The sequence below is a fragment of the Cygnus atratus genome, chromosome 5 (genome assembly GCF_013377495.2).
Source record: "Cygnus atratus isolate AKBS03 ecotype Queensland, Australia chromosome 5, CAtr_DNAZoo_HiC_assembly, whole genome shotgun sequence".
Taxonomy (NCBI): Eukaryota; Metazoa; Chordata; class Aves; order Anseriformes; family Anatidae; genus Cygnus; species Cygnus atratus.
Genome location: NC_066366.1, coordinates 25,752,481 through 25,775,364, shown reverse-complemented (window position 1 = coordinate 25,775,364; position 22,884 = coordinate 25,752,481). Strand labels below are relative to the sequence as shown.

The window sequence follows — 22,884 nt, the reverse complement described above, 5'->3', positions numbered from 1 at the left end:
AAACAACTGCAAAATAATGTACTTTTGAGTGTCAGACCGGTCTCTGGAAGTCAGTATGGCTTTGTCTCCTACATCACTGCTTGGTTGTAAAGACACTTGTACTATCAGCTTTGTTGTCAAAACCACCATAGTAGCTCGCTGTTCCATGGCCACATCGACTATTTAATGCTGACAGTTCAGTAGAACACAGGAAGCGTATGCTCAGTAGCGGAGCTCTATTTTTGCTAGTTCTTCTTTATAATAATCTTTGAAAGACTGCATAAATGCATGTTGACATATATTTAGTCCAGAAAGTGTTACAAATTAGTAAAAATATTTCAGCAGTGTTCACTTCACTGGATAATTATATCTTAATTTTTTAAACTCTGTATCTGCTACACACAGAAGTGAAATAACAATACTTCATCGTACGTTTTACCTATGGCTATTCTCATGCTACTGTGTGCTTGATGTTTTGACTGTTTGATAGTAAGTCAGTTTCTGTTCTAGCAGATGTTTTTTTCCCCCCTATTTGTATGCTTACTGTGTAGGGTAAGAGGTGCATGGTAAGAGGTCCCAATTTCTTTCTTTGACTGTAAGCTTCTATCTTACCATGTAAATGTATCTTAATGTTGAAGTGTGCTGCTATTTTTTTTTTTAAACTACATCTTTTGAAGATTCAATGAACTATTTTAATGTGCATTAAAGCTTATAGGCCATATAGAGTTAAAGGGTCTTTCCTTTGAGCACACAATACATTTGTTTAAATCATTTTTACAAATGTTTAAAAACTCTGTAGCAATTGGGACAAAATGTATCTTCAGCACATTGTCATTTTGCTACCTCCCCGCTTTGTCTACAGTGAAGTCCTGAAATTTTACTTCAAACTACCTAACGAACACTCCTAAGAGCATGCTTGACAGTTCTAATTTCTACAAACGCTTATGTCTTCCTGAAGACATCAGAGGGTCATGAAAGAGCTAAGAAATCCCTAAGATGTCACAATTTTAATATTATGAAGATATTTATGTCTTCAGCCTTTGAGTATAAGATCTTATATATTTGCCTCTGTGTTTAAGCACTGCAAGCATGCTTGCTGTAGGTTAAGCATAGCTCTTCCATGTGCTACAATTCTGGCACTTCAGGTACTGCTGGGCAAGATGAGCATGCTCAGTGGAAAAAAGAAATATGAAACTTCTTTTAAGTGTCAGTCACCATGCAGTGTCCCTGTGCCTGGTTTCTTGAGAGATGTAAGTAAAGGGTTTTAGGAAAGCAACTGGTTGTTCTTGTTTTTTCTTTCCCCAGAGTACATGTACATTTATACATGTACATAATGCACGTACATTAATACATGTTTTATGTGTTGTAGTTCTATGTAGAAGCTCAGGCGTGAAAAACTGTTTGCAGTGAAATTAATTGTTTATACTGCTATGTCAATCTTCAATAGGGAAAAAATGTATATTTTAAAAAAGATTTAAACCTGCAGCCCACTTTTCAAAAAAGTTATTGTTTTAACTTCATAAATTAGCAATGTTCTTAATAGAATTCATGTGAACCTAGTGCAATTTGCAGTTTCTAATGGTCATAATAATCTTAGGCTGTGATGCAAATTGTTTTGCAGTATCTGATCAGTGTTAAACCAGCTTGTTGACTCAGTGTGGGATAAAGAGAGTGTTTGTAAACTAACCTTAGAAATCTGGGAAACCACTTCAGGACTGATCTGGATGAAAGATGCCAGATAATTATTGTGATAGAATGGAGACCATCTGTCAAAGGAGCTGGTTGTCTCTGTAGGTGATCAACAAGTTGATCATAGCTTATGTTTTTGAAAAAAAAAATAAAATAATTATGTTAGCAGTGTTGTCTAGTTCTGTGAATTCATATTTCCATAGCTCACTTTTGCATCAGTATCATGCAAAAATATATTGAGTCTTCTAAGAAAAAAAATTCTGCTCTTAACATAAATACATTCTTCCAGTCTAGTTGCAATATACAATAACTTATAAAACAATCACAGTTCAAGTACCAAATTTATCTTTATTCTTTTACCAAATATACCAAATTATAGGATATAATTGCCTTTTAGTCAGAATTCTGGCTTTTAGGGCATATGCACACCCACAGAAGCCAACTTCTGTCATTTACTTTTTTCTCTGTTAGCTTTGTCTGGCCAGTCATTTGTTTGTCTCACGTTTGTCCTTTCTGCTCCCAAAGCCTAGAGTGAATGTTGAAGTCCCTAGTCTCCCCAAAAAGTGATTAAAGTTTGTTCACAGTGTTATACTGTGTTACAATGGCGTCAATCATTATGTGTTCAGTAATTTGGGTGTGATTTGGTCAAATACAGTGCAGAAAATTTAGTATTGCTTGGCAACAAACTATGTTAATGATCAATTAATGACGTTGTGGGAACAGAAGAGTAACTGTTGCTCTGTAGAAAGCTAAGTGCCATTTAGCTAACTATTAAAGGTAATTGTGATAGTACCAAAAAGAAAATTATTTTTTTAACCTGATGTCTGTGGATTTTTTTTCCCAAAGAAATGAAACTAGATTTCTTTGTGTGTATTTTAAAGTTCGAATTAGCTAGTTTGACTTCAGTCTTTTCAATATAGCTGTTTGAGTCATGAAATAAACAATAAAAGAAAATACATAAAACTTAGAAATCTTGCTTTACAAAGCCGCCTCCCATTTACTGATAGTTACCACAGGGCTATGACAGAAAATTATATCTTCATACCTGTAAATATAGCTTCAGAAAAACAATATAACTTCTAATTTGCAGTACACAAAAGCTTCGATAGCAATAGAAAAGAATTAATTCTCCTGAGAATGTTTCATGAATTTCAATTTTTTCTTCTCTACAGCACGTGTATGAAGTAGAAGCAAGAAATCAGTCATTTGTTCTTTAGGCTTCCCTGTGCATTTTGCTTTGTTATTTGGTTTGTGTATGCTTTAATGTTGAGTCTTTCAGTATTCTGCTGTTTATTGCCAGGTATAAAGACATATTTTGGCAATGCTTTTTTATAAATCTGAGAAAGAAGTGGCTTCCCGTAAAGTATTACACAGTTCAGTAGATGTTTCTGTTACCCAGGATAGACTGGAGATGAAAAGCTACGATAATTTTCTAAACACGATACCACTTTTTTCATCGCATTAAAGAGGTCAGAATGTGAAAGTGCAAAAGCCAGGAAAAGGCAAAGGTAAGAGAGCGCCCATTAAGAACTGTTAAGATTATACTTGCATTGGAGGTAACTTCAGGAATCCTCAAACAGTGCAGCTTTAATGTTCGTATGTACATAGAGGTTATGTTAAGAAGAATTCAGTGCTTAGTGTCATCTATATTATGGTCATTTAGCAATATGCCATAATTCCTTTCTTTTGAAATACAGAATCCTCTGGCACAGGGCTGTAGTGTGAGATGAGAAGAACCTTTTTTCTATGTTAACCTTTACATTTTCTTGAAAATATTTCACCTTCCAAATTTACGGTTTGGATAAAGATGAGGTTGCCATCTCTGTTCCTCAGCTATATTTATTCAGCTCTATCTAATGTTGATCTCCACTGTGTAGTGTTATTCTTTTAAAAAATGTACACTAAAAAAAAAGTGTTTACTTTGAATAAGAAAATGATCAGATACCTTTATTACTAATATTAAGAAATGTGCTACAACAGTACTTGGGAGGCATGAGACACTCTCTGTGCTAGAGCAACTGCTGCAGTGGGGCCAATAAAGCTTACACTTGAACATACAAGAAAACTTCTCTGGTGAAAATTTGACATAGTGCAGCTAGCTAGAATCAGCAATTGGGAAGCAGATTCTGTATGTAAGTATTTGATAGTGGTGCATAGTGCTTGGGTGTATTTTAAGTCTGTAGTGAAGCTGAAGGCTTTTTGGAAACCTTTTTTTTTTCTTTTCTTTTTTTTCCATCTACAGTGAATAAGATATGTCCCAGTCTGAGGAAGGGACAAAGGCATGCCTGCATCTGCTGGGTTAGAAGATAGCTTGCCTGGTAGTGCGTAAATGTTAATTCCAGAAATATATCTAGAAGTTAGACCAAAGACTGGGAAGCTGAGATATTTAAGGGAAATTTGAGAATAAGTCAGGAATACTATACCAGAGCAACTTTATAGTTAGGGTAGAAGTATGAGTCAGCAATGAAAGTCAAGGCCAGAAACTGGGGTCTAAGCTACCTGTAACATCTTCAGGTCCTCAAGAGGTAAGCTGCTTGTTGTCTGCTGCTCTGTTATAATTTGAACTTTAGAATGAAGCTGACTTCATGCTTCCATGGGTTTGATGACTGGCTGCACCAGGATCAATCATGCAGTTAGATAGAAGCTCATTGTAAAAACACTGTGGCTGTGGGATGAGTAAGTGTGAAGCATGCAGCTGAGGTGAGTGGTCACCTAGTGGTACTGTCCTCAGAATTTTCTGTTTCTGTTCTGGAAGTCTGGTTTGTCTTAGCTAGCCGTGTTTATACCAGCACAGCTGTGTTGCCAGGCATTACACTTGAATTATTCAGAAGTTGTCTGTAGCTGAAAAACTGCACATGGCTCCTCTAGTATGATGATTTCAAGTTTTGAAAAAACTTGAACTCTCAAATAACGATCGTTGGGCTCTATAGAAGAAGTGTACTTGATTAAAAAGTTCTCATCTACACTTGGGAAGATCAATACTTTAACCATACTGCAGAACAATGAATATTAGCATGTGTAGGGGCGTGTTAACTTTTTACCTTGTTCTGTGTACTTGATATGAATTTCCAAGGCTAATGGAATGCTTTCCACCCACATTTCATTTAGTTTCTCTTGAAGAACGTTTTAATTTCTCAAAATCATCCCATTTCCCCTTGACAAGAGCTTTTATCCTCTTGTTTTCATTTTAAAGAATTATCCACCCAGAGCTTTCTGCAAGATTTAGCTTTCCCAAAGCTGTTTCTGAGAGAGAGTAATGGCTTTCCCTTGAGGCTTTTAGCCCCTAATGTTCCCTACCCTCACACAGAACAGTCTTATTATCCTTCTTGGATGCATATTAGACTCACTTGTGTCTTGGATATATCTGCATTGTTAATGAGTATTTGGAAGAACATTTTTTTTTCTCCTTCCCGTTCTATAGGGAGTTTGAAATGGGAAGTAGACTTGGAGAACTGTCACATTTGTAGCATTTCTTTCAGCATTTCTGTTTATTTGGCTCGTTTAGTGTTCTGCTAGTGTGGAACTGATCACAATATAGTATGGTTCTTTCCTCTCTGTAAAAATACTGATTTGTTCTCATTTTAATTTTGGAGGTTTTTCCCATAAGTCCAATTACTTGTGTAAATAAATTTATATATTACTACAAGCCTTTATGTAGACTAAGCCAAAAAGCCAAATTAAAAAAAAAAAAAAAAAAAAAAAAAAGCAAGATTTAGTGCAATTCCCTGAATGCTTTGGTCCACTCTACTGAATGCCATTCTTTTACCTAATTGATGCATCATCTTTGTAAGGTCATAGTAATTAGCTTACATTGTTTCTGAAAGACATTAGCCATCTAAAATAATAATCTGAAATGAAGAAGAATTCACTAAGAACAAGTACTAAGTTTACACTTAGGGTAATCAATTGTAAAAGCAGAGTACAGTGAACTTGATATACAGCTGTTCTGCAGGAAAGAATATCAACATGAAGACAGGCTTTAAAACTGAAAAGGATGTAATGGTATTGTAGTACTGCAGAAAAGACAAAAACTCTAAGGGGATATATAGGCACAGAAGCGTGTGTATGTTTATTTTTATTATTTATAACATATATACAGTTATCCTGTGCAACATACCTTAATATATATATATTCAAAATAATATGCTCTGATGCTAAGATGTCTTCTGTATTACTTTATTCAAGTTTGCTTCATAAATGGGCAAATTGCTGAACGTTCAAAAAAAACAACATTAGAGTTGAACAAAGATCTAGAAAGTCTAGCTTCTAAGGAAAAATTAAAAAGACAGTGTTAATGTTTCCTAATTGAGAAAAGAGATGAGGGAAGAAATCTTTAAATAGAAAAAAATACGTTGGTAAGGAAAACAGAGTCTTTTTTCTCTCTACTCAGGGCCAGACGTAATATGATGAAGCTGCTCAAGTTGTCTAGTCAAAAACTTAACGCAACAGGGAGAACTCTGACACAGATGGTCAAGTGCTGGAATAAGTTACTTACGGAGACTGTGGTATCTTCATCACTGTTGAATTTAGCAACAAATTAGACTGGTTCTGAAACACACTGGCTTAGAGAAAACCAATTCTGCATTGGAATGGGAACATTAGCCTCTAGTCCTGATGTCTACGTTAACTGAGCTTTCAGCTGCCTGTAACAAATAAGGCTATTTCTCACTCAAAAACTAAACATCCTAGTTTAATTTGAATCTGTTTCTCAGCTCTTGGTGATGGCATCCGCCAACATAAGAAGGACATGGAACTTTTGTAGTAAGTCCAGAGGAAGGCCACAAGGATGATCAGAGGGCTGGAGCACCTCTCCTATGAAGAGAGGCTGAGAGAGCTGGGGCTGTTCAGTCTAAAGAAGAGAAGGCTCCGGGGAGACCTTATAGCAGCCTTACAGGGCCTAAAGGGGGCCTACAGGAAAGCTGGCGAGGGACTCTTTTTCAGGGGGTGCAGTGATAGGACAAGGGCTAATGGCTTTAAACTAAAAGAGGGTAGATTTAGATTAGGTATTAGAAAGAAATTCTTTACTCAGAGGGTGGTGAGGCACTGGAGCAGGTTGCTCAGAAAAGCTGTGGATGCCCCATCCCTGGAGGTGTTCAAGGCCAGGCTGGATGGGGCTTTGGGCAACCTGGTCTGGTGGGAGGTGTCCTGCCCATGGCAAGGGGGTGGAACTGGGTGGTCCTTAAGGGTCCTTCCAACCCAACCCATTCTGTGATTCTGTTCTATGATTTCACACTCATAACTGATCATTGGGAGGGTGGCTTCTTAAGAATCTGATTCTGACCAAATTTGATCAATTGAACAAATAGAGTTAAATGACTGCCTCCTTAGCAGGGTAGCAAATTCCCTTGCTGAAAGGGAATAATAAGCCCAAAGTAAGGCTATTATGTGTTGTATAAGTTTTTAACTGAAGTGAAACAGAGTGATTGTAGGGAATAGTGTTCCTATCTGTGAAGGCAAATTCCAGAAAGTATCAATGAAGTATTCAGGAAATATTTTGTTTAGTTTCAGCTCCTTCTAGTCTTTCTAAGTTATCTCATAAGATTTGGGGCAGTGACACTGTCTTACAGCTATTTCAATTCAGTCACTAAACCCTAGCATGGTACTTCCACATGTAGCTCCATATTTCACACAGGTCTGTATGTTTCATTAAGTTCTCCTGCTGCTAAACCTTAAAAACGTTACTTGCCCCAGTTTTCCTATCAGATGCTGCTTTAATAATCTTTATAGACATTTATAACACTGTCCTCACACAATCTTTAAGTTACCAGGAAAAGAACAAAACAAAAAAACACTTTGCAGAAGTCTTAAAGAATATTATACAGCAACATCAGTATAGCAACCCATGAGTTTCAGCTTTGCATTTTGTCGGACTACTTGACAATTGCTTGATGCTTTCTTGTGTTGTGTTGTTTTTATTGATAGCTTTTGATAATGACTGGAAGACTTCAGGTAGCTTACAAGAAGTTATTCACATTCTTAGTAGTATAATCACTATCCATGTGATGTCAGGGTTCTGTGATTCACTTCTGATTCATTTCAAATTGTACACTAGGTGATAGAGTGGGAACCTGTTGGTAAAGAAATGCTTATGAAATAAAGGACTCTTAGACCTAGGAAAAACTAACTTCTTTCTTCCAAAATTAAGTTCAGTTAAGACATTCTTGGCATTCTTCCTGTTGCCTTATGATTGCACTCATGAGTGGGAAGGTCTCAGTACAGTGATACAGCCTATAGAACATACTTTTTCTAGTAAGCACATTTACTGTAGGCTTGGTGGCTGCCAGGAGATGGTGAAAAACAGGCAGTTCGCTCTTACAGCCTTGCTTATTAGCTTTTGAGTACTTTGATCTTCTAATTATTCTAGGAACAAGCGATACTTCACCTATTTCTAAATCACAGATCACATGCTCCAACTGGTGGCTCCCTGCAGTAGAGTGGCTGATAAGCCTAGGTTGGGATGTTCTTACTCTTGTGTGTTCTGAGTGTAACGTATGCAGTGGAACTTTCATAGCTATAATTTTAGTGGCGTTCTGTTACTTTATGGATACTAAAATATTCAGCCCTATATTTCTTTGCGCTCTCACTCATGTAGTTAAATACTGGAAAAGTATTTTCAGTTCCTGCTTTCTTGTTTGCTTCAGAGAATATTTATTAAAACCACACATTAAGGGTATTTACAAGAGAAACAGAATGTAACCGGTGGACTTACTTATATTTTTCTGCAGTGAAACAAAGCTAAGGCTTATACAGTATTTTGCAGCATTCTGTTAAGGTAAATTGACTAACTGAAACACACCCATGCCACTTTATTTAATGTTCACTCAGTGGTTTTTGCTCAGCAGGGTGTGTGGTTAGAAACAGGTATACAAACGGAAATGAAAATGAGTCTCAAACTTTTTTTTTTTTTAAAAAAAAAAAAGCACTGCTGGAGGTTCAAGAGAATGCTGTGGAGGCAGTCAGAGACAGTCTTGCAAGAGAGTCAGGAAAGCCCTCTTATTGGCTTCAGCATTTGCACAAAGATAGTTTACCACGACTTTTGTAACTTCCTTACACACAGCTATGTTTAGCAGGTTAGCTCTCTGAAAAGAAGTGACCCAGTGGTCAGAGGTGTGAAATAACCAGTGACATTTCTGAAACTGAGCTGGAGTCTCTTCTCACCGAAGGTCCATTTTTAACTGTTTTGTTGAATTAGGAATTTATGCAATACAAATAGAAAAAGAATCAAACCCAGCATTTTTCTCCTTGGTAACATTTGCTGTATCATAGTGCATTACTTGAAAAGTGCTTCTTTCATAGATCTGGCAGGAATATGACGTTAAATATTTGGTATCAGATGTGTTTGTAAAATTGTGTGCTGCTACAATCCCATATAAGTTTGCTGTTCAGTGCTGGACTGTACTGGGAACCTTGAGATTTGTGGCTGCAGCGTTTGTTTTTTAAACCATCAGTAATGCAATGTTTTTCTTTGTGTAGATTGAACCTTTTAATTATTGGTGCAGGGGAGGAATGGATAGCACAAAACAGTAATGCGTTAGTGTGTGCAAAATAATTACATGTTGCTGTAAAATACCGTAAAGTCCACCTCTCTTGTGAGATAGTTAGATCTGGATGTTTTGAAGCATAAATCCACTTCTGTTATGCAAGACAGTTCCATTAAGCAGAACATGCTATTTTTCTGTGCACCTTTATAATATGAAAAGTAAAAATAAAAAGACTAACAAAAGGATAAAAGTTCATTTTGGAACATGGTACCAAGTGGTACCTGTGGTATGTCTTGATAGAAGAGTTTGGAATATGCACAGAGGAGAAGCTGTTAAGATAGTTCTTTGCTGTCTTTGTCAGCGGGATATGATCTATATTGAGCATGTCTTAAAAGCAAGTGATTTAACTACAGCTCTACATACTTACTATTAAGTGTGCATGTAATCATTTTGGCTTTCAAGTTAAGGATATGTTGAACTACTTTTCTGGTTAAACAAGACCCATTAGATGTAAGCCATAGCAAAACAACAAGTTTTGTAAAAATAGATGAAAATTGATACCAACCTCTATGTGATAGACCTAAAAGAATTTTACTCTTGTTGAAGATACTTGGAATAGTACAAAAAGCCAAATACTAAAGAGTTGAAAACACATTATGATTCCTGATGTCCCAGCCTTCCCCTGCAAATTCCCTACTTCTCTGGCAAAACTTGCTGTTTGTCTTCAGTGCCCTGGTACACAACACCTGCTCTACTAGACTGTTTATATCCCAATAAGAACAGAAAAACTCTGTTGTATAATGAATGTTGTAATCAGTTCTGTTGAGTAATGAATGAAATTATGTGAGAATATGAACAGGGGATGTGTAAACTTTGGTTCATCCTGTAAAATTGAGAACTTGTAGTAAAAGTCAAAAGACAGCTCAAGAACTTTTCAAGTATGATGGTAGATGCCTATTCACCAATGTTAGTTTTTATTTTACATTGATCTGTTAGAGTAACTTCTGTATTTAAGAAGTCAACGTTTTTATTTAGTTTACGTCCCTTTTTGGAGATTGCTGGTTAGTATTCTCTTTCCAGTTACTCAACTCTCTTCACCCAACTGCAGTTTCTTATGTCATCAATTAAGTGTCCTGACTCAACTGATTTCCAGTGTAGCTGATAGCCTGTTTCTCTCTTATCTGTGCAAACAGTGGATAGTTAAATAAGATTAGTATATCCCATACTACAGAAAAGGACTGGTTTCTATCTGCTACACTGAGGGAACGTGTATTTATACAGTTCAAAATGCTGATTATTGATGCTGAACCTTTAGCTCTAGTTGATTCCCTGAAAGGAAACTAAACCTTTATATGGTCGTTGTAGTGCAGGAGTACTAACAGTTCCTGTACGTTGCTAACAAAAAGCCCTAGATGTTTAAGGATGTGCCTGTGGTTGGTAACAGGGTATTTATAAGCTCTTCATATCATCTTAGTTGAATCGTATGCTAAGCAGAGTCTTCTGTATTTCTTGAGTAGTGAATGCACTGTCATGACTTTGGAGCTCAGCTAACACATGAAAACAAAGCTGGAAGCGTGGCAAAGAGCACGCAAATCTCTAAACATGTCTGCAAGTGCTTCTGTTAACTTAAACCTGTCGCTCTATTAAAAAGAGGCTGAGAATAACACTACAGAAATTAGTCTTCAGGACTTTTATCATCTTGTTTTCTTAGTGTAAGCGCAAGGAGGTTTGGCTGTTATCTTTTGAAAGCTTAGCTTTAAATTCTATGTTGATAGTAAATGTTCACAGGAAATTTTCTGCAATTTATTCTCCTAACTCTCCAGTGCTTTCTCTCCATAAGTTTATCAGACTGAGGTTATACACACAGATGTGTTTTCTACACACCTAAATTCTTCAGTTGGAGCCTTTCTAACTGAGTCACTAAGAGATGCTACTGCCCACTGACTCAGTTGTGGTGCACTCTGTTGTGATGCTGCAAACATTTCTGATTGCCTTAAAATATTGGGCTAGTATGTACTGCATCAGCTGTTTAAAAAACCAAACCAACCGAACAAAAAACGATAAACCACCCCTCCCACCCATATCCCCCTTACCTGAAAAGATCAAATTTTCATGAACTTGTTTTGACTGAAATATGTTAAAAGTGATGGAATTGCTGAATTTATCAAGGAAGCTTAAAATGATCATACAATGCAAAACTGACTGCACCTCTGAGTGTTCAGCTTTAATTACTGTTATTTTAATTCTTTGTAACTTATTAAAGGTTTTAAGCTTTACTGTCTGTAAATAACTATCCAGAGATGAGTGTGGCCTGTTCTTTGAAAAATCCTGATAATGTTAGCTGCTGACTTGGAAGTGTCTAGTCTTATTAGCAGCTGGTTAACAGTTTCCTTGGTTATGCTGGGGATGTAATATGTTTAATTTCAAAACCTTACTACATTAATGGACACTTCTACTTAGTAGTAGAATGTTTTTTTTTATTTCTTATTTTTTTAATTTTTGGACACATTAGCTTTTTCTTCAGTACTGAGAATTCTTGAATTGCAATGTATTGAATCTAGGACTTCTTTTATTTCCTGTTATGGTAAGACAGTAAGAAGGAAAAATATGTTTTGTATTTGTTACTTTTGTGATTTATAATTCTATTAATGGCTTCCTAAACACTGGTTGTTTTAAATCTTCTCTCCTCCTTTTAGTTGCTTAGGCTCTATACAGCCATTTATGTGGCTGGAGAACACGCAGACTTTTCCCTTGCCCATGTGCCTGTAGGGAGAATTGTTTTTTTACAACTTAGGTGTAATACAGAAAGTAAATTCAGAAAGTGGTCTCTTGTGTTCAGCGTTGAAGATCACCTGATACATAAAGTTCGTGTTCTGGGCTTGTTAACGCTGGTTGGGTTGATGCATGTTCCCGTAGGTCCTCCCAGGATTTACCAGTCAGGATTTTTCTGCTACTCTTGCCTGAGGGGCTGGTTGTAGTAAAAGATTTCAAGACTGTCTTTTGTATTGAGTTTCCTGCAAACCGAATATGCTGTTACTAGAACGAAGATACTTGCATCAGGTGCATGATACCCAGCACGTCCTTTGCTTTTAGGGATTCAAACCGAGAGCTGAAACAGTAACTTCACTTGCCAGCTACAGTCTTAGGCTGTTCTGAATCACCTTCCTCCTGAACTACATGAAATAATTAGTTGGTCTGTCTGCCACCTTAAACTAAATTTGATGGAAAGACAGGACTCTGTAAAGAATTGACTCCGTAGAAGAGAGACATCCAGCCTGGTGCCTACGTTGGTATAGGGGCAGTGGGGTGAGCCTTTTGTGTGTCTGGCTGGATTTGACTGTCAGGGTCCTGTCACAGCACATACTGCCTTGTGTTGGCTCTCTGTAAGCAAAAGTGGGGAACTGTGGCGTTGATACAGGGAAGAGAAGGCAAAGACTTCCAGGGGTCAGCAAAGGGTGTGAATAGGACTGTTGTGAAGAATAGAGGAGACAGATCTAGAAGCAATCAGGCTTTGTTAGTTCTACCAAAGATCCAATGTATTGATCAAAAGGAAAGGCCTGGGTTTTGGGGTCCTCTCTTCACATTTGGTACCTCCCTGTATAAGGGCATGGAAATTGTTGCTCAGTGACTAACGTGGATTATGTTGTCTTGTGAGTGGACTCAGCTTAGTGTTCCTTTTTCTGTGCTGTGTGATTTAATTTTTTTTTTTTCCCTCTAGCATTATATTCCACTTCTTATGTTCCAGATCTGCTGTTTCACTTACCTCTTCTGTTTTGCCTTACTGTGCATTGCTTCTGCATGCTGCTCTTGTTAAGTGGCAACTGCATTTGTCCTAATAGAGGACCTAATATTTAAAAATGATTGAAAAGTACATTTTGAAAAGGTGTCTAATTCCAGTTCAAGCTACCTAGTTTGTCTCGTGGCAGTCTGTACACAACCATTGCCTATTAATATTAATGAAGTAGTTAAAGTGTGTGTAACAGAAATGGAAACTTTTTAAAACATTCTGATATATTTGATGTCCTTGATCTTTTTCCAAATATGGAAAAAAAATACAATACCCAGAAGATAGATGTAGTCTAAAAATGTCCTTCAAGTGAAATCCTTGTAATGCACAGTTCAAGGAAATTCATTAGAGCATTTAGGTCCACTGCTAAGTATGCATCAGTTAACCCCTGGACTTCTGTATACATTGTACCTCATACCATGCATTTCTAGGTATAAATTCTAACCTGTGTGTATAGTTTAGGATTATATATGTCAGCAATGCAAAAAGGTTCACAAGCACTTAAGAATATCTCAATTCCATTTCATGAGTTCAGTCATGCCACTGACTGATACGATTCAGTAGCCTATCTCTCTTGCTCCTCAATTCATTGATTTGTTTCAAAGGTTATCTCACCTGCCTAAAGCTAACTATTTAAGTATGTTGCTGGGCTCAGATCATTGTGTATACTTATCTAAATACTTTGACTGTTTTTGAGACAAAGCTTTTTTTTTTTTTTTTGTTATATAGCTCTCATCACAAAAAAAAGATGGACTTCCTAAGTCAGTATGTAACTGCTGTCATTCAAACAGCATAGACAAACAGGCTTGATTAGAATTAGTGTTCTGAGGAAGCCTCTTGCATGTTTATGAAATTGTATCAAGATTCTAATATGAACGCTTTTTTTTTTTCAGATTTAGAAGGAAACGCTTATCAGAACAACCAGCTGCTAAAGATGATTCTGACCATGCACCAGTTTTTCATCTCCTCTGCAGACATGCTCCAGAAACTTGTTGATCTATATCCTTTGTAATATCCACCTGTTGTTAAGGTAAAATTAGAAGTACTTGACAATTTTAAAATAGGTAAGTGTAGAATATTTAATTTAGGGGTATACTACTGTTTCACTAATAAAACAATAGACTTGTTCCTTACAAATTTTGTGGCTGTATAATGTCTTTTGTTTTAGTGTTTTTTTTTTTTTTTGTCTGTTTGGTTTAGTTTGTGATCTACAGAGAGAGATGAAATTCCAGTTCAGATTTTAAGAAGGATAAATCACCCTCCATTAGCTGTGGAAGAAATATCTAGGGAATATTTAACAGGTGTTAGATTAAATTAGGCACCTTAGTTAGATACTGTGAACCTGGGCCTGGTCCAGATTTCTCTTTATTTTTCTCTCCTCTATACAAGTAGAAGAAAAAGGCACAAAAGTGTTTTTATTTTTTTGGTATTCTGATTTTATCACCTGGAGATGACAATTTTCTACAAATATTCTTTCTCATGAAAATTTTCCCCCAAATTCCATGAGTGATTTTGGATAGTTAAGAATGATTTGTAAGCCATTTAACTTTAGACTGTTTGTTCAGAGCCCTTCAAAATACTTGGGGAACCTTTTCAGACTTCATGAACTCTGCAGTCAGCTTCATTTAAACACTTAATACAGGTACATTTTTGTGGATTTTCTCTCCACAGTTGTGGTAGATTTCAGCTGCAGTCAATTTCAATCAAACTGTGAGAGAATCTACAAGGTGTTTTCATTAAATTATTTTTTGTAGTACTGAAAATATATGTATAATCTATAGCAGAAGACTGAAGGTATATATAATATATTTTTCCAAATGGATCTTCCATGTCTTCATAAGACACTGGTTACAATATAAGAACATGTGTTTTACAGAGGTAATAAACTAAAAGTATGGATGTTTCTTGTTTCTTTCTAGTTACCAGAGCATGTCAAATGAAAACTATTACAGTTAGAGAGGTGAGGTTAGCAAGGAGTATTTTATATAGCTGGTTATATTTAAAAGAAAATATCCTTTTTTTTTTTTTTTTTTTGGAAAAACTTCAGTGACTCATACTAAACTAGAGTATTTCTTAATTAAATGTAATTGATATATTTGGTATTGTTTCAAATTTTAGTGAGATATGCAAGTGAAGCATGCTTCAAAGAGGTATGTGTAGAAAGCAGTCATTTCAGTACTTAACAGTATTCTATACTTGGGCAGTTACATCAACATTACTCAGGGTTGTCATATTTACAGCAAACATTTGCTAGTGATCTTGGAACATAAATTCTATACCATTATATAAAACTATAATCTGATATCATATGCCATGAGAGTGATTCCTACTAGACTTAAAGGTAGGGAAATATTAAGCATGCTACATTTCATATCATATGTGAATCGATATGGTTTTCCTTAACGGTTTTCTACCTATCTTAGTGCTTTAGAAAAGAAATCTTCCATGCTGTGTGTAAAGATATGCTATTTTGTGAGGTAAGAATGTTCTCGTATGGTAGCTATTAGTCTGCAGCTGTCCCTGTACCATAAAGAAGAATGCTTTTTCATATCTTAAGATGACATTGAAGGAGAAACAGTTGCATTTCTTCATCTTTTCAAATTTCAGTTTAGCAACTTAAAAAAGGCCCAGGTAGCCTTGTGTAGATCCATTAAAGTCAGTGCATGAATCACTGGGTCAGTTTCGAACTGATTCTGTATAAGGCTGTACCTTGAACATTAATGAGAATTGACAGTGTTCAGGAATCAGTACTGTTATGTCTAGTATTATTATATAGGCCTATTAAAAAAAAAAAAAGATATGGGATATTGCAGCTACTTTAATACTAAGCAAAACACCATTGTATTCAGGAGGTAATTTTCCCTAGTAACTGTTCTTAGTCACTTGAAATATCCTGGATCACTTATCACTTTTTTTTTTCTTTTGGACTGTGTGATAAAATTTAATATCTTAGTGTAGAGAAAACAAAAAAGTGGAAATAAAGATACAACCCTGATAACAGATTAGCATATGATAATTCTTCTTTACACGAAATAGGAAATAACTAGTATCAGTTATGAAAGGTTTTTTTTTTTTTTTTTTTTTGAGATTATAAAATCATTACCATTAAAAGTAGATTATTAGGCCAGAGTGCTTTGCTTTTGTGTGTGGTTGGGGAACATTTTTGCTTCCTGGCAAACTGATGTATGTATGCATCCATGAGAGTACACATTTCCATTTTTCCAACAAGCACAGATCTTTATGTGCATGGGTGTACTGGGTCTGGCTGGGATGGCATTAATTGTCTTCGTACCTGCCTGTATGGTGCTGTGTTTTGAATTTATGACTAAAACAGTGTTTGCAACACAGCAACATTTTACCTGTTACTGAACAGTGTTTGCACAGCATCAAGGCTTGCTCAGTTTCCCACTCTGCACCCCAGAGGGTAGGCAAGGAGTGAAGGTTGAGAGGTTGGGAGGGGACAAAGCTGGGACAGCTGAACCAGTCTGGACAATGGGATATTCCATGCCATATAACAATATACTCAACAATAAAAACAGGGTTGCCATTCCAAAGTAGCCGTACCTTGAATAATGCATGGGCTTCGGTCTGCTCATGGGAGATTGTGAGTGATTGCCATTGTAGCAGTTACTCGGTGGTAGTTTTTTTTGTTGTTGTTCTTTTTTCCTTTTTTTTTTCCTCATTTTCTTTTATTCAATTGTTAAACTCTTTTTATCTTGACCCACATGCTTTTCTCACTTTTGCCCTTCCTATTCTCTCCCCCTTCCCACTGCAGGAGGAGGAGGAGTGAGTGAGCAACTGGGTCGCTATTTAATTGCTGGCCAGGTTCAACCTACCACAATGGGTTACAATTCACATATGGGAACTGAAATGTATGACAGAAACAGTTTGAATGCCATACACATAAAATTGTAGTTCTCAGAAAATATTTGGTGCATGGGAAGTTGAATCACCACCAAACAAATATATTTAAATAGTAAATTTTTCTTCAGTTAATAGTTAAAATTCTGACTAGCACAGTACATTTTCAGACTGAATTATTTCAAGTTCTAGAGGAATACATAAGATACTTAAGAGATCGTGAAGAAAATAATCAGCATGCATATTATCTAAATTTAATGTGAAAACAGAAAATTTAATATTGAATTACTGAATTCCATTTAAAAATGTACTATAGTTTTATACAGAATTAAAGTAGGTACCTTCTTTTTTATCTTGAATATTTGATTTTTGATAGAATAAAGCAGAAGCATTTAAAAACAGGGTTATCCCCTGAAGTTGATCAAAAAGAAATACAAATAATAAACTGGAGCATCTATAGCAACTATCTAAGTTTCAGCCTCACTCATGGTAAAGCAAAATCTTTATTTTTGTATTTCTGTTTTTTCACCGTACAATAGGTATTGGATTACAGAGTTTTGGGTTATGTTCAAAATGGACTCTAAACTATCCACAACTATGGAGGAATTTCAAGAACTGGTTAAAGCTAATGGTGAGGAGTTACACTGTCGTCTAATTGACACAACTCAAATGTGAGTGCAGAAATTTCAGTATGCTTAGAAAACAAACTTTTGTTCTGAATTTCCTTTATTCAAATATAATATCTTTCCAGTACAACAGGGTCACGATCCTACAGTGGGTTAGGCTTAGTCTGTAATAAGATCACTGACTGTTATTTATCGTAGAAGAATTTGTACCTTATTATAGTTAAAATATATATTACATAGAGGAATAGAATGCCTTTCAAGAATGGCTGACATTCAATTTAACTGTTGTGTAGACTTTGTGCTCTGTACTAGATAAATTTTATTCTATCCAGGGAACTTAGAAAATTTGTAGAGACCTAATGATTTTGAAAGGCCTTACTGACTCAGCTGATGAAAAAGGAAAGTACACTTTGGTTAATAAAGGAGGTAAAATGTGTTTGCATTTTAAACCAAAGGTAAGGTAGAAGATACAGTTTATTACATTGTCAGACTCTTTATTTTGTGTGATTTCTAGCTATAAGATGACTTATACTGTCAAGAACAAACCCTACAGCTATACATAAAACCCTACAGCATAGTCCTGTCTTGGGAAGGGAACCTTCCTTGTTATGTTAGAGTAAGATAACTCTGTGGAACTGCCTAACTATAAATTCGTACTTCGGAAATGCACAGGTAAAAGCAAAGCAGAACTTGGCATGCATTTTATATCTGCTTATGAAAGACGATACTTAGTTTTTCATACTCAAGTAATTTTTGTTACTCTGCAGACAACTATCATAGGAGGAATAATTGTTATTCAGATGCAGGTCAATGAAATCTGTTAAGAACTATTAAATGGAAGAACACAGTATATGTTCCATAAAGTCAAGGTTAGGGACAACAATTCTGAAAGTGCAGTATACGATCTTGTTTTGTTTAGTAATAGAGTTGTACTGTACTTATGTGCTTCATTAATATAATACCTAGACTAAATAATGTATTGTCATATAATCTGTAATATGTGACAAACTTGCTGTTTAGAAATTCAGGTAATCAACTTTTTTATGCAGTAAAACATGAAAACAATGTAAATTTTGTATTATGAATAGAAGAAAAAAATTATCTTCAGAAGATAACTCAGGGTAATTGTGTTTTAAAATTTCTCTAAAAGAAATTCCAGGGACTGGTCTAGAAAGCTGACACAGCGTGTAAAGGCTAACACCAGTAAGAAACGGAAAGTTTCTCTACTTTTTGATCACCTTGAGCCAGAGGAGCTGTCAGACCACCTTACCTATCTGGAATTTAAGTCTTTCAGAAGAATATCAGTAAGTGATTTATGTTGTTTCATTTTTTAAAACAAAAGCAGGAAGGATGTAGAAAAGATGGGAGAGGAATAGTATTACAAGATTAACCCTGCAGTGCAAGTAAAATGGTTTTGCTGGAGAGCTAGCAACGTCAAGGTCAATTACAGAACCAGCTGGGAAAACTGTTATCTATGTATCAGTACAACTAAATGAAGTAGATAAGGCCTGTTCCCTGGCCCTGAAATCAAGCAGAATGATCACAGCTCAACTTGCATCTGCAGGGCTAAACTATCATGCCTTCTGGAGAAGGATACTGATGCATGCTGTGTGTTGAGAATATTCCTTGGTCTGTGCTGTCCATATCCATACAGACGTATCCATGGATTAAATCCACCTGTAGTTATGAGAGTGTTAGTGGCATGAGTTGAAGTTTTATCAATTTTAAGCTAACAATTAAATGTATGGACAAATATATGCCCATGTCTGTGTCCAGACTCTTTTTGTTTTACTGGAATTGAATTGGCCAGTGATACTTATTCTGAGTACCTTTCTTTTCCCTACAGTCAGGGGGAGGGAGAGTAGAACCTTTTAAGTAGCTATGCAACACAGTCAGGGCAGGGTCCTTTGGAAGGAAGAGGAATAAACAATCTTCTTCCAAATAATCTGTTTCTATTAGAACAAGTGGTGTTATTGGGCACAGAAACAAGCAGCATCCTTTGACTCAAATCGTCAGTCAGGCTGAAAAGGTATGAAGGAAACTTGGAAAGCTCCCAGAATGTTAATTTCCTGTGGCAGTAGGAAACAATGCATCATTCTCATGCAGTGGCTAAGGGCTTTTCTGCATAAAGAGTCACTCCGGACTCACTGGACTGTGCTTGCCTTGTTTTTTTTTTTTTTTTTTTTTTTTTGTGTGTGTGTAACAAAATAAAAACAAGGATAAGTAAGCACTTGAGAAAACAGCATTTTAAGATGCTAACTCCCCTACCACACTTTGGCCTCACTTGCATCCTTTTATGCTACATTACTTCTATTCAAACATGGTACAGTTTACACATGAAACAGAATAGTGAACACTAGACACCAAAATGTAGTTGAGTTGCAAAGTCAGTGTGGTAACACTGAAAGCAGAGAAAGAATCAGTCTCTTTTTTCTCAAAATAGCAGAATTTGAAAATGAGGTCTAGCAAGGAAGGTGGCTCTCAGTAGATTGCAATTTTCAGTCATGTGTTAGTGTAGTTTGTGTGTAGTTTATTTTGAGCTGACTGTATGTGACTCTTCAAGTATTGTGCTAAATTCAAAGAGCTGTGCAACCAAAGTCGTGCATAGACATGCTGCCTGTAGGCAGTACTAATACTTAAAGCTTATACAAGTCTTAACACTTTCAAAGCTTTGTGCAGACATAAAATAATTAGTGATTAATGAGCATAACAAGTATGATTGCTGTCAGAGTCTTGGATTTGTCATAGTATTCCAAATTACAGTTACATACTTGCATGCATTTTGGTATAAATTGAGTTTACTGAAACCTCAGATCAGGAAAAAATGTGTAATTAAGAAATAGCTCTAATCATTAACTCTTTGCAGAATGTATTCACGATATGCTAAGCCACAGAATCCTTTTCTAACTTGGCAGAATATAGCAGGAAAGAGACTGCAAATGGCCTGTTATGTTATCAGTTATTGGCATAACTACTTACAGACTCAGTCATTTGAAAGTGAGAAAGGAATACTTGATCCCCTACACACATGCAGCACGTAGCAAAATCTTCCAGGACACACCTTGTATCTCGCAGCAAAGAAAAATGCAGGGAGTGATGTTCACAAAGTAATGACTGCAGGTATGCTTGCACTTGAAAATCATTTTAATGCATAGCTATAAAATACAGGGATCCTATGCTCTTTTGTAAGAACCTAGATTCTGCTTTACTATTGAGGCTCTTTAATTAGCCGTTACAATACCAGACCCTTGTATTATTTAAGTACCTGGACTTCTTTACTATATATGCCGCTTACAATTCTTTTACAGCTATCTCGAGTCTTTAAGTAGTATTAGATATAAACTTGTTCAGCATTAAAAAAAAAAACATTTTCTGAAGGAGAGAGCTGCTGACGACGAAATATAAATTAGTCAAACTGATTTATAATTGCTCTGAAACTGCTATGAAGTTGATAATTATGTAGTCAGATATTGAAAAATTAATTACCAGTACAGAGTAGTTGCTTAAATTTCAACATCCAGCCAAATCTGGCTATGGTTCAGCATTCAAACAATAACTGTAAGTGCATGCTATGAAATCTTAGAGACAGCTCTACTTATTACTCATAGTATTTCTTCCATTTTTAATTTAGTAAGAAGATGAATCCAGGTGTCTGCTGTTGTCTCTGCTTTTTAGTGTTAATACTTCTCATTAAATGGGTGGGGGGAAAAAAAGTTAAAAAAGCAGAGAGAGTGAGCAAGAAACATATAGCAGTATTACAATTTATGACCTTTCCTTAAGGATCAGTGCCATTCAGTATATATTCCTTTGACCTTAAGAAAGGAATACATATCTACCATGGCTACAAAAGTTTTTGGTAAGATGTCAGTATTAGTGCCCATAGTAAAGAATGAGTATATAAATCTCCTGTCAAAACTTCTGATTACTTACATTTTTGTGTATTCCTGTAAATGGATATTTCAAGAGAACAGATAAATGTCGCATCAACAAAAACAAATGATTGCTTCTTTTTAATCTTAATGGGGAGAATGGCTTCAAAGAAAGTTTTAACTGCTTGTCCCCTAAACAATTTTGGATCACTTTGGTTAAAGAAGACGATCTCACAAGCCATATCAAAATATTAAGGAGTCCCTAGCCTTCTTTATTTCTCAATGGGTTTAATCACAGTTTTATATAAATATGATTGAACTTGCTTCTTTATATTTGTTTTAGTATAGCTTAATTCAGAAGTGTGCTGTAGATACATATTTGAACCTAAACCATTACTGAATTACTAGATTGGTACATTACATTTAACATTCGCCGTAGAAACCTAGATTCAATCAATCTGTGGAGCCACTGGAGAGGAAAACCCCAACTTTGCTCATCCTAGGGTTTATAAGAGTCAAGGCTTGTGGGGTATACATGATGCAAGTGATGTGATACAAATTATTAAGAAAAGATGCTTTCAGCTAATTTCATTACTGCAAATCTTCTGCTTTGAACAAAGCTGAGCATAGCTTTTACAAAGTAGAGTTTTCAGTCTTATGGATATTTAAAGTGCAAGATAGATCATGTTCTTTAGTATTTAACTTGTAAAGCAGACCTTTATTTGCAAACAGATCACGAGGTGTATGAAATGGAAGATGAATTTTAATTTACTTTTTTTTTCTTTGAAGTTCTCAGATTATCAAAACTACATTGTGAATAGTTGTGTGAAGGAGAATCCAACGATGGAAAGATCAATTGCTCTTTGCAATGGTATCTCTCAGTGGGTGCAGTTAATGGTTCTCAGTAGACCAACACCACAGCTTCGAGCTGAAGTATTCATCAAGTTCATTCATGTTGCACAGGTCAGTTAAATTTTGACACGTGTTATTTATTTTGTCTTTCTCTGAAACAGCCCTTTAGTTGCTCTTCCCACAGTACTAGTGTGGGGTCAGCTAGGAAAGAGATGTTGGCAGTGGTCTCCTGGTTCATATATACAGTGTGCACATGTATGGGTTCATACCAGGTATTCAGTTACATTATCTTCAATGGCACTATAGCTTTCTCGTATCTATTCTGAAGAAACTGCACCGAGAAACTAGAATTCCTTTTCAATCAGCTGGTGAGATCCCAAGCTGAAACTGCCTATCTTTCCACTGTATGAACTGCTATGATGTTTTTGACCATAAGTAGAAGCATTTGTACCAGATATGCTTTACCTGATAGAAACAAAACTATGGTCCTATTGATATTTTTTTTGTATGCTAATCCAACTGCAGTCATAAACAAGACAATGGTCAGTGTTTCCTAGGTGTGGCATACTGCAGGAAAAGGGAGAAGTACTAAGGAGCCCTTTGAAGACTTAATAATTCTGCAGATACAGTATCTTATTTAATAACAGTAAAACAAGTAAATGTTACACCCAGTAAAATCAGAATTTCAATACTGAAATGAATGAAGTCAAATGGATTATGGGACAAAACTTGTAAGAACA

General features: G+C 35.9%; 1 protein-coding gene across 8 annotated transcripts in view; it reads left to right on the top strand.

The window, feature by feature from the left end:
* Positions 1 to 22,884, top strand: part of RASGRP1 (RAS guanyl releasing protein 1) — a 44,158-nt gene that overhangs the window by 6,536 nt on the left and 14,738 nt on the right. For 7 of the 8 annotated variants that reach the window (XR_007708272.1, XR_007708274.1, XR_007708273.1 and 4 more), the window contains exons 3-7: positions 13,830 to 13,944; positions 15,360 to 15,413; positions 17,337 to 17,468; positions 18,574 to 18,727; positions 22,082 to 22,255. Coding sequence is in view for 5 of the 8 variants with exons in the window: in XM_050710740.1 (XP_050566697.1) it covers positions 13,830 to 13,944; positions 15,360 to 15,413; positions 17,337 to 17,468; positions 18,574 to 18,727; positions 22,082 to 22,255 (629 nt within the window). In the remaining 3 variants the exon portion in view is untranslated. Of the gene's footprint in view, positions 1 to 13,829; positions 13,945 to 15,350; positions 15,414 to 17,336; positions 17,469 to 18,573; positions 18,728 to 22,081; positions 22,256 to 22,884 lie in introns of all 8 variants that reach the window. The other variant, XM_035539039.2, reaches the window with a different exon arrangement.